This window comes from Peromyscus californicus, unplaced genomic scaffold (assembly GCF_007827085.1).
Source record: "Peromyscus californicus insignis strain IS unplaced genomic scaffold, ASM782708v3 Scaffold_5__1_contigs__length_169319896, whole genome shotgun sequence".
Lineage (NCBI taxonomy): Eukaryota > Metazoa > Chordata > Mammalia > Rodentia > Cricetidae > Peromyscus > Peromyscus californicus.
The window spans coordinates 10,347,603-10,373,598 of NW_026294573.1; the positions used below are offsets into that span (position 1 = coordinate 10,347,603).

The 25,996-nt window shown below is 51.1% G+C and overlaps 1 protein-coding gene across 3 annotated transcripts in view; it reads right to left on the minus strand.

The window, feature by feature from the left end:
• Window positions 1–2,147: 2,147 nt before the first annotated feature.
• The window catches only part of Spsb1 (splA/ryanodine receptor domain and SOCS box containing 1), a 63,594-nt gene continuing 39,745 nt past the window's right edge, over window positions 2,148–25,996 (minus strand). For all 3 annotated transcript variants that reach the window (XM_052715196.1, XM_052715197.1, XM_052715198.1), the window contains exons 2-3: window positions 12,794–13,636; window positions 2,148–4,290 (exon numbers count right to left, since the gene is read on the minus strand). In XM_052715196.1, the coding sequence (XP_052571156.1) occupies window positions 4,163–4,290; window positions 12,794–13,487 (822 nt within the window). In that variant the 5' untranslated portion in view covers window positions 13,488–13,636 and the 3' untranslated portion in view covers window positions 2,148–4,162. The remainder of the gene's footprint in view (window positions 4,291–12,793; window positions 13,637–25,996) is intronic.

Genomic DNA, 25,996 nt, shown 5'->3' on the forward strand with positions numbered 1-25,996 from the left:
TGCCTACATCCGGGGGCGGGGTGTGGAAGTCCTCCTTCCCCAGTATCCACCTTGATCTGTGGACTACCTGAGAAGAAAGATTAATTGGGAGGTTAGATGCAGAATGCTTGGTTTGTCCCCAGAAGCCAAGTCCCAGTGTAGGAAGCCGTATCTTTCAGAAGAGCTAGAGTCTCTACAATGCGCTGTCACATGTTCTGTGATGCCCCCCCACCCCCCCCCCCCCCCCCCCCCGCCCACCCCCCCGCTCTGGAAGCCCACAACCCTTGTTATATCTGTGAACCGCCATTTTACAGAGGCTCACCCAAAGTTACACCACCAGTGTTAGGACCTCGGTGTGACTGGGGGATTGATTCCATGTGCTAGTAGTTCCTGGGTCAAGAGACCGTCACACTGAGATGAGTCCCTTTACCTAGCAACTTTGCCAGAGAAAGAGTGGACACAGTCCCAAAGAGGCATTGGCATATCTCTTAAGCAAGGTTACCTGGAGAGCGTGGGGGGAGTGCAGGTCCCCTGGGCCTGGACCCGGAAATGCTGGTTGGGCCTATGGGGTGGGGTTGCTGCAATATGCATTTTCTGTTTCTTTCTTTCTTTCTTTCTTTCTTTCTTTCTTTCTTTCTTTCTTTCTTTCTTTCTTTCTTTCTTTCTTTCTTCCTTCCTTTCTTTCTTTCTTTTTCTTTCTTTCTTTCTTCCTTCCTTCTTTCTTTCTTTCTTTCTTTCTTTCTTTCCTTCTTTCTTTTTTTTGTTTTTTTGAGACAGGGTCCCATGTAGCCCAGGCTGGCCTCTAAATCACTATATAGCCAAGGATGACCTTGAAGTCTTGCTCTTTCAGCCTCTAGCTCTTGAGTACTGAGATTACAGACATGTGTCACCATGCCAGGTTGTGTTTTCTTTTCACAATTTTAATTGCTGGATGGTTTTTTTTTGTTTGTTTTTTTGCAAGCACCACAGTGTGCGTTAGAAGTCAGAGGACAATCTGAGGAAGTCAGTTTTCTCCACCATATGGATCCTCGGGGTGAAACACTTAGCAGCACGTGTCTTTCCCTGCTGAGCCATCTTGGTGGCCATGCCAGACTTTCTATGGTTCTGGGGAACGCAGTGCGGGACTTCATGCGGGTTTGGAAAGCACTCTACCAACCGAGTTACGTCCGCCAGCTCAGGAACTTGCATTTAACAACCCAGGATAAGGAAAACTGGTCAGGGGACTCTCAAAAAGGGACATGCTGAGTGGCTTGTGCCCCCTGACCAGGCACTTCCCACAGCACCCCCAGAGCCCCACGTGCCCTTCAGATAAAAATCCCAATAAGCTGCACATACTCTCCGTGGTTCTCTGGAAACTAGTTATGACATATGAGCTCACTTAGTGAGTTTTTCAAGTTTCACAGTATCGTTCATCGTTCCTCTAAAAAAGCCAGAATTCCCTGTCCTTCCCACAGGGCCTCAGTCTGCAACAGTTGGTGAGATGGGTTCGCTGGGCAAGGTTCTTTCAACACCACACACGCCTAAAGTCTTCCGATAAGCGCTGAGACTGGACTCCGAGGGGACCATGCCAGCTGTCTATCTGGTCCTAACTAGCCCACGGTCATTTGAGTATTCCTCTTAGCTGTTCTTTGTGTGTGCTGCCTGGGTGCACACACAAGTATGCAGAGGCTGGGGACTGACAGCATGTGTTTCTGTGACAGGGTGCTCTCATTAAACCTGGAGTTCATGGATTTGGCCCGACTGGCTGGCCTCCAGGGCCTTGCTTATCTCTGCCTCCCCAGTACTGGGGTTACGGATGCACACTGCTGCTCCTAGCTTTCTACACTGGTGCTCTGACCCAAACTCAGGCCCTCATGCTTATGTGACAAGCCCTTGACAAGCTGAGCCATCTCCCCAGTTCTCACACTAAGCTTTTAAACAAGGTGATGAGAGGTTCAGCAGCATGCGGAATCACTTCCTATTAGGCTCAGCAAGTGGCTGGGGATACAAGCTTTCTGCGAAAGTGAGGTGTACCCTAGGATGGTCTCCTCACTCTCTGGCAAGCACCCCACTCTTAGGCCAGGCCATGGAGTGGCAAGCAACACAGCAGACAGAATCACTGGCTGGCTGGCAGAGGGCTTAACCCTGCCCCCCGCCCCCCACCCCCGGCCCCCAAGACTCAAAGACAGTTTCATATCTTAACAAACTTTCCTTTATTAGGTTACTGTTATGAATCATCATAAAATAGAACAGGACAGGAGTTTCAAAACTATACATGCCATGAGGCTTTATGCTGATGGGACAGCTGGGAGGGGTGGCGAGGCCTGGGGGACAGAGTATGGGGGATTCAGGTGAGCCTGGCAATTCACCAGCATCCATGGTGTACAGCTCGACCAAGACAAGAAGCTGCGATCTGTACAGCTAAATATGATCCCGGTTGAAAATGGGAACAAGTGCAATTTTACAATCTGACAAGGCCCCAAAAGGGAACAAAACAAAACAAACAAAAACCCTCAAAACTTCAAACTATGAAGGGGATAATTTACATTCTTTATCTAGTCTTGGCACCAATTTTGTGCTTTAAAAATTATACTCCACTGGAAGACTGGGGAAAAAAGGTACCTACAGCAGCTGCTTAAAACAATTCTTACAAATATATATGTAAATATATTAAACATTTTCAACATAAAGTCATCTATTGTACCTGTGCAGAATGAGCAGAACTCAGACTCGACGGGAGTTGGTTTCTTTCCTTCTTTTTCTTTTTTTTAAAGGACAAGGTTTCACATAGCACTAGGTGGCCACAAACTCACCATGTAGCTGAATTCCTCATCCCCCTGCCTCCACCTCCTGACTTCTGGGATCACGGGTGTTTCACCGTGCCTGATTTTCCTCAGTATGGGGGGTGGAACCTGAGCTTCCTGCATGCTAGGCAAGTACTCCACCAACTGGGCTACATTCCCAACTTAGGGAGTTGATTTCAAAGTAAGAGAAAGGGCAGGAGAGCAGGAGCAGGTGCTGGAAGGCTCCATGAGGGAGCTGCTGGGGACGGGCAGTCATCTCCTGCTGTCTTAACACCCCACTCCTGAGGCCTGAGGCTGGTGTGGTGGGGTCATGATGAGTGTTGCTCCATGTGGCTCTTGAGCCTGAGAGGCGCAGGCTTTCATGATGCTCCACTCTGCTCTTGGTCTCTTTCACACTGCTTTGCCTATAGCTTTGGACACTCCACTCAACCCCGTTCATCCTGATGGTGCTCCAGGCCCAGAGCGCTAAGGATGCCAACAGGAAACACCAGAAAAATAGGTGTGAAATTCAAAACTCATGGAAGACAAGAGACTCAAACACGTGCAATGGTGTAGGAATGCCCAAGGTAAGCGGCAACCTGTGGACATTCGGACTTGCACAGCCTGATAATTCTCCTTGGGAGGCCCTTGGAAACTGGGTCAAAGGATCTACACAATGACACACTTATGTCTGTGCACGCCAGTTCATATGCCACAGGCATGTCCTGGGAAAAGGGGCAGGTGTGGCACACACATTCCAGGGAGGTGGCAGGTGGCGGGGAGGGAGCAACAGAACACACCAAGGAAAGTGACCCAACAATGTTTCCTTTCTAAATGGAATAAATAAACGGCCTTTGTTATTGTTTCAAGAATAAATACAGGGCATGGAGCACCAACAGCTGACATTGAAGCCGAGCACTCATTGGCCCAAGGGAGGTCCAACCTGGGGTTCTGTCTCAGTGTCCATGGTATGTGACATCCTGAGTTTCATCTGTGTGCCTTGTCCTGGCCATTCCTGTTTTGGGAATCTGCCCTGGAGCTCTGGCATCTCTCACTAATCTCACCTCCCAGGACCCTCAGGTGGCTGCAGACTGTCCGCCGGGTAGGGAGTAGCCCACTCCACGTGAGAGCAGACAGGGGCCCGACAGAGGCTTCCATAGACGTTTATTCTCTGCATCTGGTTCAGGGAAGGGCCTGGATGCTGCTGCTGCTGCTGCTGCTGCTGCTTCAGCCAGTGTTGGGAAGGGAGGAGAGAAGTCCGTTGGCATTGGTCCACCTAGCAGAGGTGGCTGGTAGGATGAGAAGACACGTCTGCTCATGGCTGAAGGTGGGCATCCATCCCAGGCGCGGGGGTCAGTGGACCCCAACGGCTCGGTGAGTTGGCACCAGGTGGCTGTCGTGTGGTGGTCCTGGGATGTGGGTCACTGGTAGAGGAGGTAGGCCTTGAGGGAGGCAGGTAGCGGCAGAGCGGGGATGGCACCCAGGCGTTCCTTTCCCAGAGCTAGGCGCACCGAACGCCGGCACAGGTCCATGAGTGGCAGGGGCTCCGCTGGGAAAACCAGGAAAAGAGAAGGAGAACCTTAGCAAAGCTCAGGAAACTTCTAGAATAGACAGACAGTGCTTACAACATGTCCAAGGTTAGCACTGAATTGAGTGGATTTTAACCAGCAGATCACTACCAAACGGGATTTTAAATTCTGAACTGTTCTGATGACTGCACTGGACCAGAAGGCGCACTGGACCAGACAGGTTCTGAGGCCCGCGGCTGACAGGGACGCAGTCCTCCCCCAACAGAGATCAGCTGCAATGGAGCAACCAGAGAGGCCACTGCTGTTCTCATTCCCTTTACAGAAAAGGGAACTGAGAGGTAGCATCTAGAACACTTGCCTAGGCTTGCCCTGCTGAAGAGATGGGGCCGGGACCTGAAGGAGCTGTTCCTGGTCTCCCTGTGGGGTCACTTATGCCCTGTCTGTGTGAACAGCTCCAGGGCAAATGAGAGTCAGCTCTCAGCACTCCCCCATTCCAGTCACAGGCCCCAGACAGGCTTTGGAGGGGAGGTCCTTGTCTACCACCCAGCTTCTACTTCCAAGAGCCTCTCAGGTACTGTCCTTGCCTTCCCTTTTCCGCAGAGAACAATGAGGAACAGAAAAGGTGCCAAACAGGCTAGGGTAGAGGCTCAGGTCCAGTTCCGGGCACCCTGGTCCTAGCATCCATGGTCTGACCTACCATACTGTATTGCCCAAGACAAATGACAGGGAAACTGAAAATGCCAGCCCAGCTGCAGCTGGAACCCCAAGGGTACTCAAGGCCACCTCCCTGCACTGTCCTAAGAGCAGCCCAGATGTTTCCCAGCCAGAGGAACTCATGACAGCTGTCTCAGGTGTCCAGATTAAAGAATGGCTTCCCCTCCCAGCCTCTGAGGCCCCTGTGCTCTGTCCTGCGGAGGCTGCCCTGGCCAGCTGGCATCTCAGAGTTCTTCAGTCTGAAAATTGTTTCTCCCAGGCTTCTCAACACCTTGAGTGTGGGCAGACCCTGCCAACCGGCATCCCCAAAGCAGTCCCTCTCACTCTGCTTGGGACCAGGCACAAATGCACACGTGGAATTGTTCAGTGTCCCCAGATCCTGGGGCTATAAATAGCACAAGCAAATGGACTGTGGCTTAGTCGGCACCCACCCCTTGATGGCAAGTTTCTGTTGTGAGCCAAAAAAGAAAAAAAAAAAAAATAAAAAAGCTCAGAACGAAAACTTTCCCTCCAAATCTCACTCCAGTGAAAAAGTGGGCCCTTTGAAAAATGTGTGCGCTTCTTCTTTGGTGTGTACATGCTCATGTGTGTACAGATGAACATGGTGAGGGACACACATGCATGCGTGTGAATGTGGAAGCCAAAGGACAGCCTTAGCTGATATTCCTCAGGAAAGCCAGCCACCATGGTGCTGCCTGTTCTGAGACAAAGTCACGGCCTGAAGTTCACCAGACTGGGTAGCCTCAGACATCTGCCTGGTTCTCTGCCTCCCCAGTGCTGGGGTTACATGTGCACACATCACACCTGGGGCTCAAACTCAGGGCCTCATTCCTGCAAGGCAAGCATTTTCCTGAGCCATTTCCACAATGCTAAAGTGCATTCTTCTGTTAAAATTTTCAACATTTACCAATGTACCTCAAAACATTAAAAATAACCCCTTTAAGGGCTGGAGATGCAGCCCAGTGGTAGAGCATGTGCTTAGCATGTGCAAGGCCCTGGGTTCAGACCCTATCACCAAATAAATAACATTAAACATTACTGAAGATTGGGTTCTATGTCTGAGAGAAGGCGGAGACTGCCAATGGGTGCAGGATCCTTTGGGGTTAGGAGAATGGTCTGATGCTGACTGTAGTGAAGCTACTGGGTGCTTCAGATGGATGAATTAGAATATGGTACCTAAACTATACCTTACACCAGCTGTTCCGGAAAAGAACAAAGTGTGTGTGTGTGTGTGTGTGTGTGTGTGTGTGTGTGTGTGTGTGAGGGGGGAGTGACTCAGTCTAGAGGTGCTCGCCATGAAAGAATGAGGACCCGAGTTCAGTTCCCAGAGCACATGAAAAAAGTTTAGGCATGGCAGCACACACTCAGAATCTCAGTGCGGGGAGGCAGACGTGCGAGGATTCCTGGGGCTCACTGGCTAGCGAGTCCCAGGTCCCAGAGAGCAAGGTGGAAGTACTCCAGGAATGACACCTGAGGCTGCCCTCTGGCCTCCACATACATGTGGCACCCACCCACACTCACACCCCGCCCACAGTAAACCTGAGCTGATGGGGTGGCTTAATGTGTAAAAGTGTTTGTTGCACATACTTGATGACCTGAGTATGATTTGGTGGCATGGGTGTGCCAGCACTCACACATGTACACATCACACACACACACACACACACACACACACACACACACACACACACACACACACACACACACGGAAAACTGTAGCCATAGCCTCTCAGGAGAGAAACCCAAGCAGTAATGGTTTTGAATGGGAAGCTTTGCAATAGATCCTTTCCTAGACATCACAGAGTAATCACCTGAGCCTGGAGGCAGGAGGAGAAAGTAAAGGAGTTTCATCCATCCATGGCCAGCTAGACCCTGAAACCAGAAGGCTTAACCGCAGCTTTTGGCCAGTACCTGGCGGCTGTAAGGTGGCCCTCCTGCAGGGCAGAGTGGGGACCCTGTGTTTCCTCCCCTCTGCTTGGGAATGCCACCATCTGGTGTCACTGGGACAAAGGGCCTGGGGCTGCCCAGTGTAGTCTTCCGGGATGATGTGGCTCAGCCCCACTTGGGGGGTAGAGGGGCTTCCCCAAGGACTGGAGGGCTGTTGAGGAAGCACCAGGAATCATGGAATGGGGCCCAAGAGCCTCACTAGCCCAGATGGTATTCCCACCATGAACCCCTTGGCATTGTGAGTTTCAGGCCACCTCACAGATACCCATGAAGAAAGTTTCCAAACCAGAGGACTAGGACTGAACAAGCCCCTGCTCCAGCTCCGTGTCTCAGGACTGGCAGCTGCCGCCACCACCGCCACCATGGTGCATGGAGCATGCGCTGTGGACCTGGGAGGACTGTTGCCCCAACCAAGAGATGGGCCGCCCAAGGTCTAAGGACCAAGGACTCTGAAGGGATGCAGTAGACACCTCATTCACCCGTGCAGAAAGCAGGCACACAGTGGGTGGGGTGGGGAGTTTCTGTGAGATGGTCACGAGCTGTGGGGCCTTCCAGGACCAGCTACAGGAAGGGCAGCTAATGGCTGTGGTGATGCGTTAAGGGCTGAAAATATAATCAGAGTGAACCAGGCACTCTGTGAACAAGAACAAACAGGTCCCATTCCCCACCCTCGTAGAAGAAACAGTACACAGAGCTGTGCTCTGCCTGCTTTTCAAAGCCTGGGCAGAGATGAGAATGCATGGATCATGCAAAGAGACATTGTTCCAATTTTAATTAGGCACTACCAGAACCCAGGAAAGTCCCTCCCACTTCAGTACTTCTGGCCAAGAGCTACAGGCTTGCTCCCTGCTCCATCCATAGCCCAAGTGTCCACTGCTGTTCCACTGAGCTGGTGGGTACATGTCCTGTTGGCTGGAGCCTCTGGCCACTTACACTCGTCTCAGGAGGCCGAGGTGGCCACTGATATTAATTGTTTATATGAATGACAGATAAGGTGGGGGCTGAATGTGCAGCAAAGACACCAGGAAGTGAAATAGACACTATTTCCAGGAGCAGAGGGTTAAGGACCTGGAAGAGTCCACATGCCAACTTCTGCATTTCTAAGAGGAACAGCTTCCTAGTGGCCTAGTCAGAGCTGCACAGTCCCAGAGCCCCAAACCTGAGACTCCTGTGGTACTCTGAGAAAAACCTGAGTCAACTGAAGCTTCAAAAGCACCGTGCGAGCTGGGGGAGATGGCTTAAGAAAAGCACTTGCTGTGCAAATATGAGGACCGGACTTTGGATTCCCAGGATCCAGTACATGCCAAGTGGACGCAGCAATCTGCCTGTAATCCCAGCCTTGGAAGATAGAGGCAGGTTCCCCAAGCAAGTTGGCTAGCAAGACTAGCCACATCAGTGAGCTCTGAGTTTGATTGAGAAACCTGCCTCAACGAGTCAGGTGGAAGTTATTGAGGATGCTGCTTCCTGACATCAATCTCAGACTTCCACGGGCACATGCACCCCTGCAATGCACCCCCACTCATGTACCCATGCACATGCCCCCCACACATGCACCCCCCTCACAAACACATTCATATGCACAAATGGGAAACAATTGAAAAAAAAAAAGGCAAGTGTTGTTTGCCCAGTTTATGACTTAAAGGATCAAGTCACACCGAGAGGGGACTCCAGTTCAATGATGGTGCTCACCCCCATGGTACCTGCGGCTGGCCTAAAAGCAGCTGGCAGTGAAAATACTCATGGGAAGATTCTAGAATGTTCTGAGTGGAAGTAGCCATTGTGTTTACTCTTTGTATTAACCAGTTCTCACAAGAGGAGCCATGAAACCTCAACGCCTTGTCCTTGTCCCCAGGGGAAGGGCAACCGATACCTCTCCAAATGATACAGGTGCTCTTGGTCCCTGCCCCCCACCTCTCAGTACCTGCTGCCCTCGTGAGGCCAGGGTTTCCAGAGAGGCACCAGGACACCTCTGAATGGTGTGACACTCTCTGAAGGGAGTCCGGGCAGGGCAGGGTGACGAGTCTCCCCAGAGCATCAGCAGGAGAGGGCGGACACTCACACTGGGAACTGGCCGGGCAGGGAGCGACAACTACAAACTAAGCGCCAACAGCCAGGCCTGCTGGCGGCAGGGGACTGACGCTCGCCCGGAGCCCCGCGAGGTCGGGGCCTGCTGACAGCTCCACCTCGGACATCTGGCCTCCTGAACTGTGACAGAATACATCTCTGTTGTTTTAAAGGCCTGGTTCAGGGTAATTTGTTCCGACAGCCCCAGGAAATGAGTATAGCATCCTTCTTCCTCTACCAGGCCTTAACCCTGCTCCACCCACATGACTCCTGGCGAGGTCCTCAACAACCTCGCGTTGCCAAGGCAGCTGTCAGCATTCTTGACCTGTCATTACTTTGTCTTTCTCGAAACTCCTTCTTCCCTTGGCACACAATACCATCTCTTGGGACCCTCTGGACTCATGGCCTGCTTCTCCTGGGCCTCCCCCTCCTAACAGAGTCTAGTGTCAGCCCTCAAGCCTGGCTCTCCATCCCTCTGGGTGCTCTCATCCAGGGTCATGGTGTATTTGTTGTTGTTTTAAGTGTGCTGGGGATGGAACTCAGGGCCTTACGCAAGCTTGCTACCCTTAAGCAACACCCCTAGCCCAAGACCCACTGCTTTCAATGCCATCTATACACAGACGAACTCCCCTGCTAGTCCCTGCGTCTCAAACTCCAGGCTTGTAGGTCCACCTGGATTAACATTCGCCCCACATGTTCCTCCCTCCCTACAGCGTTCCCATCTTTCTGACTGCAGCCATATCCTTCAACCTGCTCAGACCCAACACCTGGAGTCATATCCTTGACATGCTTTCTCATTTCTTAGACACAATCTACTGAGGTGCGCATTCTAGAATACGGCTGCCTCGACCACCTCTATAGCTCTTGCCTTGCCTCATGCCTAGTTATCTCTTACCCCACAACTGTCATGGCAGCCACTCATGCCTATCATCAGTCAAGGGATCCTTGTAAGGCATGAGTCGCCCCTCAACAATGCTCTGAGGTGTCAGTGTAAGTAGGTGATGGCTCCAACACATGCCAACTCTTCCTACTCTATCCTGGCAGCAGGGCTAATGATAACATGCCACCCTCAGATGTCCTGCTCAGCATCCAAGGAAATGGCCATATCTATGTTCCTATCTGCATCTTCCAAAGTCAACCACATACAGCCAGGGCTATGGGAAATGAGAGGCCAAGGGTCTTGGCATTGTCTGGCACTCAGTTAAGCTCAAGAGAGCCCGGAGTGTGTATCACTGACCAGGAAGTAACTTGATGTGACATTCTATGTCTATCTGGATCTTAGCTGCCGTGACAGATGTCTGAGTGAGGCCAGTTTCCAACAGCTTATTCCCATCCTCACACTCCACCCAACCTCTTTAGACTTTTCCAGTAGGGCTGGAGTTCTGGATTGAAGGAAAAAGAAAAGGCGAGCATTCATCTTTCTCTGCTTCCCGACTATGGATGTAACATGACTAGCTGTCCCATACCTTCCCCACATGATGGATGTAGCCCTCAGACTGCGAGCCAAAGCAACCCTTCCTTCCTTCGTTGCATTTGTCAGGTATTCTGTCTCTCCACATGATGCAGAGCAGAGTACCATCTGTTCACCGGACATGTGTCTAGGCCTCTAGGATGCCACTGATGAAAATGCCATGTGAGCTACACACGGCTGGCCAAGAACAAACACACCCCAGACCCCTCTTGACTGCTATGGATCGGAATGCTGTATGGGAGCTGGGATACAAGGAAACCATGCAAATTCTCAGGGCTCATGAAAATATTGGCAGGCCTGTTCCCAAATGACACGGTTAGGTAAATCGCATGGAGCCAAGATCTGGTGTCTGGGAGACAACAGGAGGCCCAGCAATCCTCCCATCTGTCAGTCTGCAATGAAGGAGCATAAACCCCCCTGGAGCATTACTGACCACTCCTCTGCAGGGAGGAGGGAGGCAGGCCCAGAGCCAGGGTTCCCTGAGAACCTAAACCAGGACACTTGCATCCAGGAGTCCCAATCTCCACCCATCCCTGCAAATTTGGTTGTGGACTTACGCCACTTATTCCTGTAACAGACCCGCAGAACGTGCTCTGCTAGTTCCCTGGTCCAGGCCCGAGATGACTTCCTCAGGGAGGCTCCCTTCTAGGGGCACACTCGGCCACCTGTGCCAGGAGTGCCATACCCTTTGTGTCGGGCTGCCCAGGGAATGGAGCAGGCAGGAACCTGCAAGTGCAGATGCCTCCACCCAACATGGGTGCTCGTCATCGTCCAGGTAAAGCCTGGGTAGAACACGGGAAGGAAGAGGAAGAGGCTTCTGGAAGACTCAGGAGTCAACTCACGTCTCTGACTACTCTCATGTTCCAGTGTCTTCCAAAGACTGATTTGAGAGGGGTGAGGCAGACTTAGGGGTCCTGCAGGGTCAGAGACAACAGGGTAGTCCAGGTCTGTCTCCTGACATCAGTGAGAGCCACACCTATCACTATGGGGCTAGGATTTAGGGTGCCAGTGTTGTAAAACAGCCATGGGTGGTTGGGGCTTTCTGGCCCATCCCCTCCTGGAGATGGAACACGCAGACCACAGGAGACACCCCTGTAGGAAATGAACTCCCAGAGAGGGGGACTGGCATGGGGTGGATGGTTTTGGAGCACAGCTCCCATTTGCACTCTCGCTGGGCAGTCACGGGCCTGCACCTGCCACCAGCATTTCAGCACAGAGAACGCCATACCCTTTCCCAAAGGACAGGCAGAGTCAGTGCTGACTCAGCAGAGTTCCCATTCCAAGACCAAGTAAGTCTTTCTCAAGACTACAGTGCAAAGGAGTGTCGCGCTCTGGGAGACGAAGACTCAGAATCTGGACAGAACTGATAAAGGTCCCTGACTTTCACTATCTAAGAAGCCAGGAGCATCCCCAAGACTACAAAGCTCAACTCAGTGACATTGGCTACTGTGCTAGAATACGGTCAACTACAGCTAAAGGCTGGAAGCATGTCAATCAGAGAATAAGAAGAACTATTCATTCATTCATTTATTTATCTGCTTATTACTCCATCACCCACTCATCCATCCATCCATCCACCCACCCACCCACCCACCCATCCATCCATCTAGCCAGCCACCCATCCATTCATCTACCCACCCACCCAGTTAGCCACCCACCTACTCATCCACCCACTCATCCACCCACTCATCCACCCGCCCATCCATCCATCCATCCGTCCGTCCGTCCGTCCGTCCGTCCATCCATCCATCCATCCATTCATCCATCCGTCCATCCATCCGCTATTCACAAAGCACTGCCAGGGATTCCAGCAGGCTCTGGACAGAATTTCTAATTTAGCCAGGTATAGGTCAAGAATGATGAGGTAGTTTGAATGAACTTGGCCTGCATAATTTGATAGAAAGTGGCACTATTAGGAGGTGTGGCTTTGTTGGAGGAAGTGTGTCACTGTGGGGACAGGCTTTGAGGTTTCCTATGCTCAGGATACTGTCCATTGTCTCAGCTGACTTCAAGATGCAGGACTCTCAGCTATTACTCCAGCACCACACCTGCCTGCACACCACCATGCTCCCCACCATGATGATAATGGACTGAACCTCTGAAACTGTAAGCGAGCCACCCCAATTAATGTTTCCTTTAGAAGAGTTGCTGTGGTCATGGTGTCTCTTCCCATCAATAGAAACCCTGACTAAGACACACAGCCTGTATGGATACAAACACTGGGCTATCTCCTTAAAGACATTTTAAATCCAGTAACTCCACAAACTAGCCAGGGCCCTAGGGATGTGGACGACAACGCTGCTTTAGACAAAGCAGGGAACACTTACGATCAAGTCCGTTCAAGTAGCGCATGCGGATCTCACAGTGGCCCCAGACGGCGCTCACTACAGGATACAGTTTTTTACCCTTGAGTCCCCGAAAAGCCACTCCCATGTACTGTCCATCCACAATGAAACTCAGGGTCCCATCATCCATGTCCAGGGCCACAAGAAAGGAGTCAGGGACAATGAATGTCTCGTCCGGCTCCAGAAAGGCTGGGTACGTTTTACTTGGCTGGTTCTTGCCATCATGGTAGAGACGGTTGCGCCCCAAGTCCCAGCCCCAGGACTCGTGGTTATTCCCTACAAGGGTTGTGTACCCAACAGAGTGCAGAGGGGCATCCGCTGTGGCCACCCCCACCACAGCATGTGTGCCTCGTTGCCTCATGGCCCATGTGATCTGCCACACATGCAGTCCACGTGTGTACCCAATTTTGCCCCTGATAGCGTCTGTGCTCTGGGCCACCGGATGCCGGTGAAAGATCAATTTGTCATCTTCCTTCACGAAGACATTGAGCGAACGGTCATTATTGTTCCAGGAGTGGAGCAGCTGGACATCATAGGACACGGGGGGCATGTCGAGCAGCAGGTCCAGCCGGGTGGGCTTGCAATAATCCAGACCCTGGAGCTCCTGCTTCAGAGGTCGGTATGTGGGGTCCCGCATGTCCACAGTCTTGATCCCTCCCGTGACCTTCTGACCCATGTTGACCTTTGGTTTCACCTTTTCAATGACTCCCAAGGCAAACTCATCAATCTTGGGGCCTTGATTCCAGATTTCTAATCAGGGCCAGACAGAATTCCTAAGGAAGGTTGCTAGGTGATCTCCGAAGGTTGTGAAGCATTCAGTATTGCCTAATGGATGGAAAGAAAAACAGGAGAGTGGGTGAGAGGGGTGCAGTAGCAGGGGAAAGATTAAAGAGGAACACAGAGCTACACACACCAATAGGTCTCAGCAGCTTGGAACCCTGGCACAGAATGGAACGTCCTCGTCCCTGTGGCTACACTGTCACAAAGGTAAAGGGGCCATCCGCCCCATGGTCTGTGTGGAGAGGCAGAGGTGGGCTTGGGGACTGAGAACTGCTCTCAATGTGCTGGGTCAGTCTGAGCTGACATAGGAGATGCCATTTGGGCTTCTTGGTGGTGTTTCACAGTCAAAGGGCCAAGGTGGCAGCACAGACCCTGGAGGAAGCCTCAATTCAGTGACACCTTGGTCAGAATGAAGGGATGCACACCACTTTGCTTCCCTGCACAGAAGCCGAACCACAGCACAGGCAGATGGAGACGCCGAGCCCAGCCGTCCCTCTCCTTCTCCAGCACAGTCACCTCTGACAGTCGTGACACCAAGTCGCCCCAGGGAGGAAATCCTGATCTAGACAGCAGTTCAACTCAGGAACTGCATGCACACTCAGCCAGGCTCTGAGGCCCAGAGGTCCGTACCCTACCTGGACTGGAGCCATCAATAAGGCTTTCTTCAAGGGTCCTGGCTGGGCCCTGGATTCAGAAGGACACGGAAGGGGCAAAGCTCACCCACTAACCCACACGTGGTTCTGGGCTAACTTGCAGATAATCAACTGCTTTGTTAGAAGGAACCCTTCACAGAAGACAATGTTCCTCCTTGAGTCTTCCTGCTACAGCATGGTAGGAGGGAGGCCTAACCCCACACTGCCTCTTTCCACTCTGGCTTCCCCATCTCCAGGATCTGTTAGAGGATGGGGAAGAGGGACCAGAGGGGAGACCTCACTACATCTGTCTACTTGATCTCCAGTGGTGACTGAGAGTGAGAGGAAGAGGAGGAGGAGGAGGAGGAGGCCAAGAGTCGGGCTGACAACACTCCCCCACCTGTCCCTCCCTGCCCAGCTTTGGGTCAGGGAAAACAGAAAAGCATTTGCACTCCTCATGAGCAGGAGCTCTCTGCCACCCAAACCTGGAAGGCTGGAAAGATGGCTCAGTGGGTAAAGGGGCCTGCCTCACAAGCATGAGCCAGAGTTCAGATCCTCAGAACCCACATAGAAGCTGGGTGTGTGTGGCAGCCCACCTATGGTCCCAGTGCACCTGGGGGTGGACACAGGCTCTCTCCAGAGCAGGCTGGCTAGACAGAGTAGCTAAAGTAGTAAATTTAGTGAAAGATCCTTCCCTCAACATGTAAGATGGAGAGGTGAAAAAGACACTCAGTGCCGTCCTCCAGCCTTCACGCACATGTACACACACACACACGCACACACACACACACACACACGCACACACGCGCGCACACACACACACACACACACACACACACACACACACACACACACGCTATACATACATTTAAAAACCCACAAAACCCTTCTTGGACTGAAGAAGGGACTTTTGGCTCCCCACTTTGAAGACAGTCTCCTATGATCAACAGGATAATGAGGAAGGTAGCTTTCTGGCTACATAATCTAACAGAATGAGCATCAACGAAGATGGGTGAGGACACTGAGTGTTGGTTGCTGGGAAACAGGGTCATGCTGATGAAGGGAACGTGAAGGAATCTAGTGTGAGAAGGCTGCAGAGTGCCAGGCTCAGGGACAGCTGGGGACTAGGAAGCAATGGTCTCCCCTTTAGTGAGCACAGGTCCAGGAGGTGGGACAGGTCTGCAATGGGACCAACATAAGCTACTGTCCTCTTGGCTGGGAAAAGACCACCATGAAAATGATGTCTTCTGGGTGGAAAGGTCTCCTGGAGGTTCAGTCCCAGGGGAAGGATCTAGGTAGGAGCATGTACCCAATGCCCTTATCCTGTGGTCAGGTCATACCTTCCTTCTTGGTGCCAGAGAGAGCACATGGCATGCCCTCCACCCCAGCCCCCAATCCCAAGGATACAGGCATCTCTACAGAGACAAGGGAGGACTGCTGCACCCAAATCTGCATAGACCTGAGGTGTCCCTTTGCAGCTGAGGACTGCACCAGTCCCACAAAGCCCTGTGAATACTGTGACCCTAAATTCTGGATGTCTAGGTACAACAATCCTAGTTTCTCTCATCTTTCTTTGTGATACTGAGGGTTAAACCTAAAGCTTTGTAGCTGAGTGTGATGGCGCACACCTTTGATCCCAGGACTTGGGAAACAGGGGCAGGTGGATCTCTGTGAGTTCCAGGCCAGCCTGGTCTACAAAACAAGTTCCAGGACAGCCAGGGCTACACAGAGAAACCCTGTCTCAAAACAAAACAAAACAAACCAAACAACCAACAAACCCTAAAGCTGTGTACATGCTAGGCAAGAACTCTACCACTGAACTCCATCACTCGCCCTTTTAAAAACTTACTGTTTTGACCCAGGGCCTCACGTTGCTGGCTCAATCATTCATCTGTGGTTTTGCCTCAAGCCCTTTGAGTTACTACGCTGACTTTCCTCAGTGACAGAGCTGGAATAAACCTTTACTCACCTAAATTGCTTCTGGTCAGAGTGTTTTATCACAGCAGGCAGAAATCAGATGAAAACAACCAGAAACCAGCAAATTTTCTGTGTAAAGGCTCCATGCTAATTGTCTTGGGCTTTATGGACCAGATTACAGCTATTCAACTTCACCATCACAGCACAAAAGCACCCATGAAAGGCATGCAAACTGATGTTCATGGCTGCATTCCAATACAACTTTATGTATAAAAACAGGCCAGCCCACAGTCTGCCAGTCCTCAAGCTAGATTATGGCTCCCACTCTATCTCCACTGAATGAAGCTTTGTGAAGGCTGAAGCAGGCAAGCATGAAGCAAATATGACAATGGATCTCTTGGTAGCCTTAGAAAGAACAATCAAAAAAAGTGACCTGAGAGCAGAGCGTCCAATATCTGTCCAGGTCAGTCCCACACGCTCTTCTAGTTCTGAGATGTTACCGAGGGCCTGCATAGGGTCTAGTGAATCCACTAACCCCCACACTGTACTGAGCTGTAGGAAGGTGAGCGCCTCAGGCATGGAACGGCTGTGAAGGGTGGGTGTGAGGAGGAGGAGCTGGAGAGAGGGTTAGCACAGGTGAAAGTATCCACAGTACTGTGAAACGATTATCTCAGAAGGGCAGGCTAGAGGACGGGGTCCAAGCCCTCCCTTGTATGTGTGCCACCATCCCATCATCTGAGTCACCTTCTGAGTGGTCAGTTGCTATGGCAATCCTAGAGTCACTCTTGACTCATCTTTCCTGTGTGTCCAGGTTGTTGGCTGAAGATGACACTGTCCTATTGTCCACAGCTAGCCACCTCCTAGCCTATGTAAAGGTGCCAAGGCCATCCAGCTTCCCTCCCTTCATCCACTTTAAAATCGCCTGTGCAGGGAACTAGAAAGATGACTCAAAGGTTCAAAGTACATCCTGCTCTTGCAGAGGACCCAAGTTCCATTCCCAGCGCCCATGTCAGGTGGTTCACAGGGACTGTAGGGCCAGCTCCAGGAAACCTGGTACCTTTGGTCTCCATGGGGACTTGCATTCATGTGCACATTCCCCACCCCACACATATACACATCATTTTTTTTTTTTTTGAGACAGGGTTTCTCTTGTGTAGCTTTGGAGCCTTTCCTGGAACTCACTCTGTAGCCAAGGCTGGCCTTAAACTCACAGAGATCTGCCTGCCTCTGCCTCCCGAGTGCTGGGATTAAAGGTGTGCGCCACCATCGCCTGGCTCACATACACATAATTTTAAAAATAAATTATTTTTAAAAACACCCCCATGCAGACGTACCCTTCCATTCTCACCTTTCCCTGGGCTTGTGGCCTGGAGGGTGTGTCCCCAGGCCTGTCTCCAAGGCTCCCGAACTCACTCAGGAGGACCATGCCTTGTACATACTAAGATTCACCCTTGGTTTTTCCAAGTTTCCCATTCGCTCATCTCTAACAGGAGTGCCATCTGTGTGTCACATGCTTTTCTGAAATTCAGTGGAGACAATGTCCTAGAGAGGACCTGGCACAACTGGCATATTCCTTTTGATGTTCTAGAATGTGCTCATTCACTGTACAAAGATCACTGTGAGTCGATCTTCCTGGTTACCACCCCTGGCTCAACAGACGAGCACTGCCTCTGGCCATGACCCAGGCACTGGGATGCCATCCTACAGAAGACCAAGATGAGGGACTCCACTTAGCCGGAGGTCAGCGAACTTGTTTTGTGAATGGTCAGATAGTAAGTATTTTAGGCTTTTCAGACAGTGTGTAAATAAATGGGTGTGTCTATATCCCAAAAAACTTTAAGAAAACAGAGAGCTGGATTTAGCCCATGGCCACAGTTTGCCAACTGACCCCTCTTATAAAGCTGTGACAAACTGCTGACCTGCTCCCCAAAATACCTGGACATGGAGCTCAGGATGGGGTGGGTGTGTGCCATCCATGGGTGCTGAGGGAAGGGAACATGGGTGGGTCTGCATAGCTGTGGCTAACAATGGACCAGACAGGCTTCATTGAGCCGGAAGGAGTCCAGCAGTGGGGACTATTGGTAGGAAGTGGGGGACCAGTACAGGTACTGGCTCTAGGCCTCCCCTGTTTCCTGCTGTTATAGAAACAAAGCAGAGGCCCAGGCTTCACAGGGTCCAAAGGTGCCATATGAGTGCCAGGGCCTGAGGTTACCAAGGGAGCAGATGGCAAAGCTCTAAGAAGTGGGAAGACTCAGCCCTCATCCCTACCCAGGAGACGCCAAGCCCAGAAGAGTGGGAAGCAGGGGGTTTGTGTTTCCTTGTAGGCTGAAACTAGACAGCACAGAGCTGACAGGGCTGGACTGCCATCACCCTGCTCCGCCAGTCCCAGCATCCACGGATGCCTGCAGAGACAGGCATCCATGCCTGCACACACATGGGCACCACTGATGTCAGTGGTCAGTGAGGCTGAGGAGCAGGAAGCTGGTGGCTCCTACTGAGTCCCTTAGCAGTTCTCAGGCTCAGAATGTAAACTATGGTATTCACTACCATGTCCCTCCACACAGCACCTGCTGGCCACTCTCATGGCTAGTCAACTCCCAAACAAAGTCCTAGTTAGCACCCCTCTTACCCTACCAAGGCTCCTACTCTGGCCATCCCAAATAATGGACACATCCCACTGTGCTTAGTACCCAGGACTGCACCCACCAGTTCTCATAAATTGCAGTGTTGGTAATTCCCAAGGACCAGGGACACTCCTCAGAGAGAGATGAGGAGGAGACATACAATGTTGTTAATCCCCATCACAGCTCCCATGAGGCAGGACAACGATCCCAGCCAAGAAATTGTGTACACAGGTGGACATATGTGTGCTGTGGATGATCGATTGATAAATAAAACACTGATTGGCCAGTAGCCAGGCAGGAAGGATAGGTGGGACTAGCAGAGAGGAGAATTGTGGGAAGTGGAAGGCTGAGGCAGAGAGACATTGCCAGCCGCCGTGATGAGAAGCAACATGTTACAATACTGTCAAGCCACGAGCTACACGGCAACTTATAGATTAATAGAAATGGGTTAATTTAAGATATAAGAACAGTTAGCAAGAAGCCTGCCACGGCCATACAGTTTATAAACAATATGTCTCTGTGTGTTTACTTTGTTGGGTCTGAGTGACTTCGGGACTGGCGGGTGAGAGAGATTTGTCCTGACTGTGGGCCAGGCAGGACCAGAAAAACTCAAGCTACATATGTGCACATACATGTGTGTGTGTGTGTGTGTGTGTGTGTGTGTGTGTGTGTGTGTGTGTGTGTGTGTGAGAGAGAGAGAGAGAGAGAGAGAGAGAGAGAGAGAGAGAGAGAGCGCTAGCTCTCTAACTATAGATCTGTTACTCTTATTGGGCAGCAAGGGAACAAACATGTCCAGTTATTCCCCCAGCAATGTTTTTCTCCAGGTAAAATCAGATTAAAGATCAACCAAGGAAAAACACCATCAAAGGGAGAGCAGATTGCTTATGAGAGAGAGAAAGCATATTCTTTGCACAATAGACTGAGGGCTCCGTGAGTCACAAAAGAGAACTATCTTTCCTCTGAAGTCTGAGTTCTTGTTCCACAGTCAAGATCAGTGACAGGGACTGTGTGACAGAAAAGCCACCTGGATAATTACTCAGGAAATGCCATGTGAGCCGCTTCACAGGTCATAGCAGGCCACCCCTCCCCCACCCCCCCCCAATGCTACTTGCTCTCGTTAGGGATGTGGGGCTGAATTTAAGCACACGGAAGAGAAGGCTATGGGCCTGGGGTAGACCCCATGGCTCTGTATGGGTGGGAGGTCCTGGGGGACCTCAATCTTTCCATAGTTCTGTCCTTTCTGCTCCTCATATCCCGGCTCAAGCCATGCTCCACTACTCACAGTACTGGTCACAGCCTGGGAATGGCGGAGACCTTATTCCCAATATCAAAGCCAAGCACGTGCTGGGACCTTCCTCTCTGGCTGGAGGGTGGGGTGGGTAGAGATGCACAGAAGGGAACTGACACACAGAGTCAGGGCCAAGGCAAGCAAGAGCAAAGACATTTGCACACTAGGTACTGGTCCTGTGAGCTGATATGCAACTCTGACTGGCCAGGTTACACACACATACACATGCACACTCATACTTGCCAGTTTATACACACAGAGGCCAGTTTACATGCGCGCGCGCGCGCACACACACACACACACACACACACACACACACACACACCACTTGTCTGATTCTATACTTCTTTACATTAGTGTGAACCAGATCAGAGGTGTAGCAGCTGGGCGGGGGGGTGTCTGCATCCACTAGACCACACTAAACCCTGTGGTTTTCATTTCTTCCGCCTTTCTCTAAGGAGAACTCCCACCCCTCCCCCTACTTCTGCCATACAGAGTTGGGGTCATCGCTCAGTTCAGGTTCAGTGTGACAGGCAACACCGGTTAGGAGCAAAAGCTTCCAATCCAGACTCCCCATCAGCTGCTGTAAGATCAGGTGGCCTGGGACACCAGGAGCCCACCAAAGGTGCCATCTGTAATAGACTTTCAAACGCACGGCTTGGCTCTAACAAGATGCGAACTTCCTGAAGTTTTGGCTTCCCATGGGCAGCCTTCTGTTCTCTTAGTCAAGGGCCCCTTGTGTTATCCAAGATACCATGGAGGACAGAAGAGCTTGGCAGGAAATTATCAGCTAGTGTGATGAACGTCTGTCTCAAACAGGACAGCCTTCTCAGCAGGGGTTGTGTGGTGTGGCATGCCTCCAACCAGGTGTCGAATACTCTTTCGGGAGTCTCATCTGTGAGACCCTTCCCCGCAATCCAGGGAAACGCTAAACCTAAGAGTCCTCAGATGAAGACATTTCATACAACATAAGGTCCGTTTCACCATACCAGGCAATGTGACAGGCTCAGCAGCCCTGGGAATGAGGCAGCTTGGGATAGGCTGCAAAAACGGACCATGAGGCTGCTCCAAAGCAGATCATAGAAACATGCAGCGTGTGTTCCCATCTCCAAAGGAATAGAATTTAAATAGTCTCTCCACGCATGTGTGTCTGTTTGCGGGCATAGAGAAAAACCCAGAAGAATAAACACCAAATATTTTACAGTAGCCACCCTGGGGTGCAGTGCTAGGAAAAACAGGGCATGTTCATTTTAGACACTTTGAGGTCCATGATTGACAGGACAGCAGAGTCAAGGCTAAGAACGCTGGTCAAGCTCTGGGGCCGTTCCAAAGAAAACCATTGTCTTTGCATCGGTTCTCCAGAGTGCCGCTTGCGCTCTTTCTAAATTACCACCTTACTCTGTCCGCTGAAAACCGGGCAGCTGTCTACGGCCACTGCCCCAACACAACTCATGTATCCTACAACTCAGCCAGGCGGGCTCTACGCAAGTCCTGCCCCTGTCACAGGCCTCATATTGCTGTTTCATAAAACTCACAGCTGCTCCGGCCTCAACAGACCAACTCTAGAGAGCAGGAAGAGGAAGAGGAAGGACGGGGAGAGGGACATCCAAGACAACAACTTTCAGCTCTTGGCTCCGGCAGGATTTCCAAACTTGCCAGCATTGACCGGGAACCCAGACCTCACCTTTCCCCAAAGCGCTTTCAACGACTTGGCTCAAGAGTGCTACCTCTACTAAAAATTAGCCTCTAACTGTAGGAGGCACTGCCAAGGTAACTGGGGGTGGTGGTGGATGGGAGCAGACGGAGGAGGGCCACCAGGGAGTCAGCAGACACACGGCCACCCCCCTGAAGCTTGGTTCACCCTCACTACCTCTGACCCCAGAACAGTAAAACCATTGTTTTGACACAAGATGGAGAAAGAATGAAATTCAGGATGTGGAACAAGGTGACCTATTTATAAAGCCTCCTTTCACCTGAAGATCAAACAGGCTCCCTCCCTCCTGTGGCCTCCCTGCCTCACACATCAGTGGTTGCAGCCCAGGGTTTTGCAAGAGCAATCTGTCTGGGGCAGAACAGCTTGTTATTATATTACAGTGTGGCCTCTGCAGGCTGGCTGGGCCACTGCCTGACCACCTGCCCCAGGGTGACCTGCCGATGGGGTCACTGCGTCCTCCAGCCTTCTGAACGCAGGCCGGAGGATGGCTTGGGTGGTGGGAGCGCTCAGGGCGTGCACAAGCAGCTGGGCCACAGAACAAAGGTACCATCCTCATTTGGACTCCTGCCTTTGGTTGTAATTTCCCACTCCACCCAATCACCTGCTTGAGAGGACTTCTCAGGCAAGGATATAGAACCATCAGAGAGTATCGGGCCCTTCTGGGAAGTTCTGATAGGCAGTTCTGACAAGCAATTTTGGAAAGAAAATCCCACATAGTCCAGAGCTCTAGCCTCTGGCCTCAAAAGAGCAAAAATGCACCTGCCACAAACACCTACGGAAGGCTCCAGATTACTCATGGCACTTTCAGAAAGGGCTCAAAGCAGTTGCACCATGCCCCTGGGAAACCAGTGAGACATTCATATAGAGACCAAAAATTAAAATAACAGTTAGCTGTAGTCAGGTCAGAGCTGGAGGGCTAGTCTACGACTCACCCAGAGAGGCTCCGCTGCAGGAGGGGCATGTGCACCTTTAATGGCAGTGGGAACAGACTAGACCCTGGGCTGTTGATCCACATGGCTTAGGGAAGTCAGCCACGGACTGGGCTGCTACTGCTGGTGACAGGGAGCTGAGTACCTCCAACAGCAGCATCCGAGGAGCAGGGGGAACTGCTGAAGGAGCCCACAGAGAAAGTCTGGCTGCTCTTACCAGCTCCTGAAGAAGGCAGGGGACAGGGTGCTGGAGGCAGGTGTCTGCAGCCCCCAAGTGGGCTGGCTGGCTCCAACGAGCCTATACTCTTGTGAGAAGGCTCTCCAGGGCAACAATCCCTGGGCTCCCTTTTGCCAGACTCTCCACCAGGCTGGCTCCAGGGCTGCCTGATCTGAAACGAGGCTGGCGCAGGTCTGAGATAGGCTGCAGGCCTACAGCAAAGCAAAACTCAGCTTTTGGGGCCTAAGGCCTAGATAGGAACAGGCGACACCTTGATCTCTTCTTATAGAGAAGGTTGATTCTAGAAGTGGACCTCAGGAGAAATCTGTCCACAGGTCCAAGGGTCTAGTGCCCAGCCCATGAGCAAGTGAGAGGGACCTGGGGTGCACTTGTCCCACTCTGCAGATCCAGATAGGTACCCTCAAACTACCTAGGGATGTACAAGGAGGAAGAAGCATGGCATTTTTTATTTCAGCACACATTATGCAGCTCCAGCTCCAGAAAGACAGCATCTAGCACATAGGAGAAGCGTCTAACATGTAATGCCCTGTCTCCTCCTGTCTCTCATTACTAAGGGATCCCTAAAAATAAGGAACATGAAAGTCAAGGGCAGGGGTTCATGGGAAGTCACAGGTCCATGGTTCGCAGAGATAACTCCAGTTGCCCAGCTCTCAGGAAGGTGTCTCAGAGGGAAGAGGGAAGAGCGAGTCCCTGAACAGGGCATGCAAAAAGCAGCAAGGCTGAAGGCCTCCTCACATAACACCCTCTTAAGTCTCCCTCAATTCGGTCAGTCACATAAACCCCTTAGATCAAAAGCAGCAGCAGGAGTCACCCCCGAAATATTCGGAGGGAAGAGGCTGTACGGTTGCCCCCATGTAATCGCGTTTCCGAGAGTGGTTCTCAGAGTGAGGTAGCAACAGTGGTAGACCCTGGGAACTGTATACGTTCCTGGTTCTCCCAAATGCTGGGATTAAAGGTGTGCGTGCACCATCAAACCTAGATCCCCAGTCCATATAAATGGACTATGATTTGCAGGTACGTATGCATGTATTCAAGTGTGTAAGTTTGTGAGCACATGTTTGTGTGTGCAGGGTCTCTCACTGAACCTGGAGCTCACTGATCTGACTAGTGTAGCCAGTTTGTAGAAGGAGGGCTCTGTCTTCAGCTCCCATGCACTTGCGTAGCAAGCACTTTATCCACCATCTCCCCACCCCTTCACTTCCCAGAAACCTCTTCTTCTACCTTGATATAAACTATTTCAAATGTCACATGTAAGGAGTCATGAGATCTGTATACTTGTCTTCTGGACCATCCTAGAGTGCAGACACAATGATGGTCATTTACAGCCAAAGGTCAAACCACGCCCAGCACAGGGGTTGTTTTTCCCAGTCTTATCTTAGCTCTTGCAGCAGTTTTATGTGTTAATGGTTGTATAACTAGCCCTTTGTGGACCCTTATCACATCTGAGTGACACCTAGGTTCTTTGGAAGGATGGTCACATATGGGGTTAAGATTTTCTCCTTAACAGTGTGACCCGGAATATTTCCTTTAGCTCACCTCAAGGCTTTGGCTCTCAGAACCTCTACTTCACTGTCATTTTTTGTATAAGACACTAAAGGTGCCTCTGATCTGCCTCTAGGCTTCCTGGTCTCTGCACCTCATAGTGGTAGGCTCGGGGTGCTGGAGAGTTCCTGCTGAGCTAGGCTGTCAAACAGACTTCTGATGGACTGCTGCCAATAAACTCGTGAAGAGTTCTAAAAGGAACCAGGTAGCAGCCCCAGCACCAGTCCCTGGGTGGGATTTCACAGAACTCAACAGGAGGCCTAGGAGAGGCAAGTCTGGGGCTCTCAAGGCAGTGGGGAAGCAAGGACTTCTCAAGGTCCTATAGCCTCCAGGAACTTCTTACCTGCCCTTGCCTTCCTGCTCCTGACCCATTAGCCTGGAAAGACCTAGAATCTCTAGAGGGGAGGCCCAGCAAGTCAAAGGTGGCAAGTGAATGAATCCTGCACTTCAGACAAGGCTCAGAGAGGAATTCTCATGCACCAGCTTATCATGTGCAGGAAAGAGCAAGGAGGGAGAAAACGACCTCTTACCCAGGGCCTGGTCAGACTATTCCTCACGTGTCAAAAACGCTGTTGGCAAGGTGCCAGCACACACCTGTAATTCCAGCACTCAGAGAAGGAAGCAGGAGGATTGTGAGATGGAGGCCAGCCTGGGCTACACAGCAAGTTGGCCATAGCTCAACAAGCCAAAGCAACAGCACAGCTGTCGTTCACTGGCAATTCAATAGAAAAGGACCGGGATGCGGAAGTCCCAACGTGTTCAGCATGGGGGCTTTTGGGTCGCCCTTCCTTTCAAATTTCATCTTGTTGTTTGTTATTGTTGCAAAAGGCAACAATGGTCCCAAGTGCCCATCAACAGATGACGTGATTTACTAAACTAACTGCAGTTCATGATACGGAACACTATTCAGCCATGAAAGGAACAGTGTCCTGGTATATGTTATCCTGTGGCTGGAACTTGAAAACGTGATGCCAAGTGAAAGAAGCCAGACACAAAAGGTCACACAGTCTATGGTTCCATCTTACAGAATGACTAGAACAGAAGAATCCATACAAACCAAAACAGACTGCTAGAGGTCAGTAAATGTTTGGGGACTAAGTGTGTGTGTGTGTGTGTGTGTGTGTGTGTGTGTGTGTGTGTGTGTGTGTGTGTGTGTGTGTGTACCAGATGCCACTGAATTATGTTTTTTAAAAAGATTAATATTGGGTTGGCAAGATTGTGTAGTGTGTAAAGACACTCGCCACCAAACCTGACAACCTGAGATTGGTTATGGGACCCACATGATGGAGAGAACTGCTTCCACGTTGTCCTCTGACACTTGTGTATACCACAGCACACATGTACATGTACATACACACACACACAAAATGTAATTTTTAACAATACAGGGCTTGTTAATATGGGCTAGGAAGAGAGCTCAGTTCATAAAGTGCTTCCCACACACGTGTGAAGACCCTCATCCAGCCCCCAGCACCCATGAACAAAGTCAAGCTCTGCAGAGGGAGGACAATGAAGAACCCT